Here is a 6,175-nt window from a genome sequence, read left to right on the forward strand (position 1 = left end):
TCTTCTTTAGCCTGTGGGAAGTGTGTCTTACAGATGTTCACAGCTGCCTATTTGCAGCCCAATCCTATGGGGGTTTATAAAAATTAAGTCCCACTGAGCCCAACCAGACTTACTGTCTAGAAAGTTATGAATACACCATTTAGATTGGCAGCGTCCTCCCCCACTTTCCCCACCAGCCCTTACAAACCAGGGTTCCAGGTCACCTGTCTCTCTCGCATGACAAGTGAAGGTTTGCTGAACCTCAGTGTCCCAACTCCAGGAGTGTGCCACTTGTATGGGTCCTTCCCCACCCCCTAACACCTTTCCCTTGGTGCCAGCATTAGAAATAAGTAGGAACCCTGCAAGGTCTCCCTGCCTGGGGATCCAGTTACTGCCCTGCAGCTGGTTTAACCACTCACCCCCTCTTCCTTTGCACATGGCATGTAGCGAGCAAGGGGGCAGAACAAGGCGTGGCTCTGCGTGGGAGGGAAGAGTGTGAAATGACAAGCCTTTTGACCAGTAAATGACAAGTGCAGTTGCATGGTAGGTGGTACCAACTGAGTAACAGCAGTGTCAACCAATTGGAAAGAAGGATAGTTTCCTTCCAATATCGTTCCCCATTCCCCGGTGCTGCCCATGGCTTCCCCCAAAACGCCCATGACCATCATTCAAGGGGCCACAGATTGCCACAGTGCATCGCTTGGAAACCACTGTGTTAAGGGAAAAGTGCTGGGTTGTCAGGATCCTGCGATCAACTGCGATTGAAACCCCCCCCCCCGCGATTGACCAGTAGATCACGATCAACCTGTTGGACATCCCTGATCTACGTAATTATAAACAATAGCAAAGTAGTCATAAAAATAAATAAATCACATTAAAAACTACATAACCAACCCGAACAATTTACACATAAAAATAAAAATAGTTATCACTTAATATCAGTAACAACACCAAAAACTCCAAACAAAACTTTTCCCCAAATACCCCAGTCCTTGCTGGCCAGCAGTCACAGCAGCAGTCCTTATGAGGCCTGTCAGGCCCCTGTCCTAATCAAAACAAAATTAAGATCTGAAAATACAACAGGTGTCCCAGGCTCCCTTAGTGGTATTGTGGAGACTGTTTTCTCAAATAAAGTGGTTACTGTATGCTTATTTAAACACGTAAAAGCATCTGAAATTGAGACATTTTATCTCATTAAACTTAAAGCATTTGAGAAAGGCATAAAACAAAACACAGCAACTTGTGTAAATGGAAAATGAGGCAGTACTTGAAATCTTGATGACCTGAGAAAACGTGAGAGGAATTGAACATTGCATTTTAATGCTAGAACAAAGTTGATTTTCATCTTCTGTCAGTGTTGCATGGCAGAAAAACGTTATTACAGTAAATGTTCCATGAAGATTGTCTGACAATTATCTCAGTAAAATGACTGACTTGGTAAAATAACTGACAAACTCTATGATGTATAGTAATTAGATATTGTCCACTTGAAATATGTGTATATCTCATTCAAGAAAATTTCCTATTTTTTTTTATTCTACTACTATTTGAGGAACTTTTGCTACAGTTAAGCATGTCAGTTAATTCAATCAGGAACATGATGTGAACTTTTTTAAAGTGTGCCGTACATTTAGTAACAAGCACTTTAAAAAGTAAAATGCATTTGTCTTAACAGTAAGAGCTATTGATTTATCATATTGATGAGTGTGTGGATATTAAAATCTAGCATTAAATTGGCAGCGGTTATTTTGAGAATGCTGCCAGTGATCTTGTTTGCATGACATGGTAAGCCAGACTGTGGCTTGTTATTGTTCTTTGCTGCAGCTCATTGTTAGGGAGGTGAGCCATGAACCTGGGTTTGGACTACATGCTAAGCCAAACCTTGGAGTAAAAAAGGCGGTTGGGCGGGGGAGGAGAAGCAAAGCAGTTGCAAGCTTGTCTCCAGGAATCTGCATATTCATGCCATCGTTTGGTTTGCAAACCAGGCCAGTGTTAGACATCACTTTTTATTTATTTCATTTACTTGGTCTCATGAAAAACATTTTGTAATGAACCGTAATGTAGTCCTCCGAAACTTATGGATGTGTCTAGGGGAGAAATTGTTGTTGGCTTCAAGCAGGGTTTATGGATAAAATGAAATGGCAGAGCATTTTGAGAGATCCTTCACTCAATGATGGCACAGATGGATGTTGGTAACAATAATAACAGCCATAGATTTAACTCTGGTAACTGCTGCTTGCCCCTACTTCAGCTGTCAAGCTGGAACAAGAGATTACTTCCCCATTTTCTGATATATAAGGTATGGTACTCTGCAGTCACAGAGAACCTGAGGCAGGGATGAGGTGTTGTCTTGCTCTATGTCAAGCAGCTTGAATCTTGCTGCCTCTGTCATTTCAGTTCCTGGCACAAACTAAGAGAGAAAGAAAGACTGTTGACACATCATGATGTATATGCGTGATCTGGGATTCTACTTTGTTAAATGTGCAAGGTTACGGGGTGGGGCCAATAAGTGCAGTCTTGACCCGCTCGTCTTCACTGTACAGATGATGTTTGTTTGAACAGAGCATGTCATTTTGCTCCAGGCATCGAAGGAGGTTGGACCAGTGAGTAAAATTCCTGCTGTTTGTGCCTTTCTCCAAGGCCCAGCATGAAATGAGGCTTACTCCATCTCATCCCCTATGTTCTTTGCATATATTAGAAAATTCAAGGGACTTTGGTGCTAATTATAGCCAGTCTTTCATAGCATCATGTCTTTAGCATTTTTTCATAGCATCAGCAGTTTTGTTAGCAGTTTGAGGTTTGACGGGAGATTTACAACAATTGCAGCATCATATTTAATGAAAACAGCCTATCTCTTGAAATTTGCATTGCAAAATAGATTGGGGGGAATGAGTTGGGTGTGAAATTCAGGCTCTTATCACAACTACATGGTTCCACTGATTTTTTTTTAAATTTTTTTCCAGTTTGTGCAGAGGCATAAATTGTCCAGTTCAACTGAGAGGCAATGGCGCCTTATCTATCCTGGCATAAGATTTGTTGTAAATTGATAAATATCTGCATACCAAATGAGTGAGATACGGACTTCTATAGGTGGAGAGGAGGGTGTGGGACAGCAAACATTTATCAGCTCAGGAATTTAAATGCTAATGGTATTCATGTGGCAGTCTGGTTGTATGAATCTTCTATTACAGTCAGGTGGTGATTTCTAATCCTCTGAACATGATACTCCAGAGGCAGGTTTAAAAGATGATAAACCTTATCTGACACAAACTGTACTTGGTAGGACACCACACTCTCATTTCTGGCATGAGGCTAGCAAATTAATTTTTCAAAAACAGTGAGACTGCAGAAATAACAAAAAGAAAGTGGCTCCACTTGTTTCTAGGGCCCAAAAGAGAGAGAGGGTTCTACCTGTTGGTCTAGTGCTGAGAAGGTCCAGGTTCTGACTTGTGGCCCTTATGAAGGCATGAACTCATGAAAAGGGATGAATGGAAGCTTGCCCCATACCTGGTAACAACATTAACATCTGTAGGAAGCTCTGGTGGTGCTGGAGGACTAGGTATTCCTGTCTGTGACATGCGAGTTGGATCTATATGCTGTGTTGGACCTAAAATGCTCTTCACCGCAGATATCTTTCTGTGCTGCTGTTATGATAGCAGGAGAAGCCGAGTGATGTAATTTATCTGTTTATAGATGCTGTGTCTACCCAGGGTGACAGAACTCATTAAAGCATGCTGAAACCAATGTCAGGATGGCCAGCTTTGCTTTATGAAGCAATTGTGCACATATTGCAATGGGAATCATTTGCAGCTATGATTTGTTTGCTGCAGGCTTATCTTGCGTACTGGCATATTGCTAACTACACTCTTTAAATAAGTAAATTCAGAAGCAGGTTTTATGCTTTTACCTTCTGTATCTTTCAGTTCATTTTCTATCAGTTTAAGCTGGACTGTTCTTTAGGGCTGGGCTATATCAGCTTTTCAACATCGCAGTGTATCACCAAGCTTAACATCACAGTCTGGTGATATATCGCAGGGTTGAAAAAACAAGCTGCATTGGCCTCAGCCCACCCCCACCCCCAGCTGAGCCCCTGCCCCTGCCCCCCAGTTGAGCGAGCCCCATGCCTCTCTGGCTCCCAGGTCAGGTATAGGGCTCGCTCACTTAGGGGTGCGGGAGCAGTGTAAAGAAGCCAAGGGAGGACTAAGCTGTATCAGCCCTGCAATACAGCTTGCTCCTCCCTCTGCGGTATGAGGGGTAGAGCGATGGTGGTTTCACCTGGCAGTATATCGCAGGTGAAACAGCTGCTGCTCCTGAGTACCTCTGCAGCGCTGGTAGCAGAGGGACTTGGGAGTGGCGGCGGTTTCACCTGCAATATACCACCGGCTGAAGCTGCCATCGCATTCTCTCAATACATCGCCTAGGCCTACTGTTAGTTGAGGAAACAAGTGCTATATTTGAAGTGGCATATTCTTTAGCTTTTTAAGAGGATTCCTAATTTTGTTTTTTGGACTGCAAAATAGAGATGAGCTTCAGCTTATAGATCTCTTTTTTATTTTTTCAGGTAAATGAGCAGCCCACTGCAAAAATTAGGTTGGGTCTTAAGCACACTGAGGTGCAACTCCCATCTAGCCAAAGGCCAGATGAGGCTCCATAGGGAGTGCTGAGAGTGCCACAGCTGCCATGAGGACTGGCAACGTTGCCATGGAAAGTAACCACATCAGCCAGCCCATTCACTCCACATAATCCCTTCTATTCAGAGGTTACCAACGAGGGAAGCAGACTCAATGTTTCCACTCATATGCCATTAAAGTGACACATATATCAGGCCTATAACTGATCCAGGTGGATGCACCTGTTCGCTGTCTGGGTTTACCAGTACATCTATCTTGTAGATTCCTGGTAACGCTTTCAGAGTAGTTTGATGTCAATGTTAAGATAAAAAGGACATGCTGTGACCCAGGCATGTGTCTCTGACACCAGAGCAGAATTGGAAATGTAGGGAACATTAATATAAAACCTGTTAAGGTACACATAGAAGTCCTCATTTTGATTTTGATTGACACCTAACAAATAAATTGTAACTCTTGTTCTAGATGATTGCAAATCTAATTCCATATTTTTCTTCGATATGATCTTTGATATGATAAAGCTTCATTAAGAAAATAACTGTTACTTTGTTATAATACAAAAACCAGATTTTGTAAAAAAATGTATGTTATATGAGATGGATTGTTTTTATGCCCTGTGTATGTTGCGACCCAGCCTGGCACCATTGGGTCATGAACGGTAGGATGAAAAATTTAAAAATAATGTCCAATGTTCTCTTTTCTTTCAGAGATTACAAGGAATACCTCCATGAAAACTTTAAATACGAAGACGGTGTATGTTCATGCTGCACCAACAACAGCTGAATGTTGAACAGTTTGGACTTTTTCATGGAGAAATCTGATTAGCAATTGGGATAGAATCCCTAAAGTGTTTAGGGTGATTTGAACAACAGGAGCGCTACATGGAATGTGTTTCTATCAGTGCATGTGTAATATGCTGCTTTAGGTTAAAATACAGTGATTTTTCATTATGTTACGAGATATTTAAAAGCTATGCAGAGTAATACCCAGTCTCAAATACTCAGAAGGATCTATGCAGTGGCCTGAAAGAAATTGAGATGAGTACCTCAGTATTGCTGTTCTGTCTGTTCTTTATAGAGAGGCTGTCTTCAGTTTTTCAAATGTTTCTGTTTCTGCAATATTCATACTATGCTATGTTGGCTTGAACCCTAATTAAATAAGAGTAACCTGATGTATTTTCAGCAATGCTGACAGGCTATTCATGAAGTATGTATTGACACACATTCTCTAATATCCATGATTTTGAACAATAAATTGCTTTATCTAGATGGCTGCATTACATGATTTAATGGTTAACTAAAGAAACTCTCTGCTTGTCTTAAAGAGGAGTGTTGGAGGGCCACGGATACCAAGACTGTAGCTAGGTAAATATTGTTTGGTTGGTTTTGTTGTTGGTTTTTTTGCTAAGTAGGTTTGATAGAATTTAGTGTGCTTTGCCTTTGCTGATTTTTAAAAAATGCTTTCACTTTGTGACTATTTCTTGGTTATGAAGATGGAGCAAAAATAAATAAATCAGTTTGATTGGCATCGTGAATTCAGAGTCAGGGGATTGGTGGTGGAACGACCAT

The 6,175-nt window shown here is 41.4% G+C and overlaps 1 protein-coding gene across 2 annotated transcripts in view; it reads left to right on the forward strand.

Annotated features, from left to right (window-relative positions):
• Positions 1-5,875, forward strand: part of IARS1 (isoleucyl-tRNA synthetase 1) — an 86,403-nt gene extending 80,528 nt beyond the window's left edge. For both annotated transcript variants that reach the window (XM_081847727.1, XM_081847726.1), the window contains exon 35: positions 5,315-5,875. In XM_081847727.1, the coding sequence (XP_081703853.1) occupies positions 5,315-5,397 (83 nt within the window). In that variant the 3' untranslated portion in view covers positions 5,398-5,875. The remainder of the gene's footprint in view (positions 1-5,314) is intronic.
• Positions 5,876-6,175: the final 300 nt, after the last annotated feature.

This window comes from Podarcis erhardii, assembly GCF_964252035.2.
Source record: "Podarcis erhardii genome assembly, chromosome: 2".
NCBI lineage: Eukaryota > Metazoa > Chordata > Lepidosauria > Squamata > Lacertidae > Podarcis > Podarcis erhardii.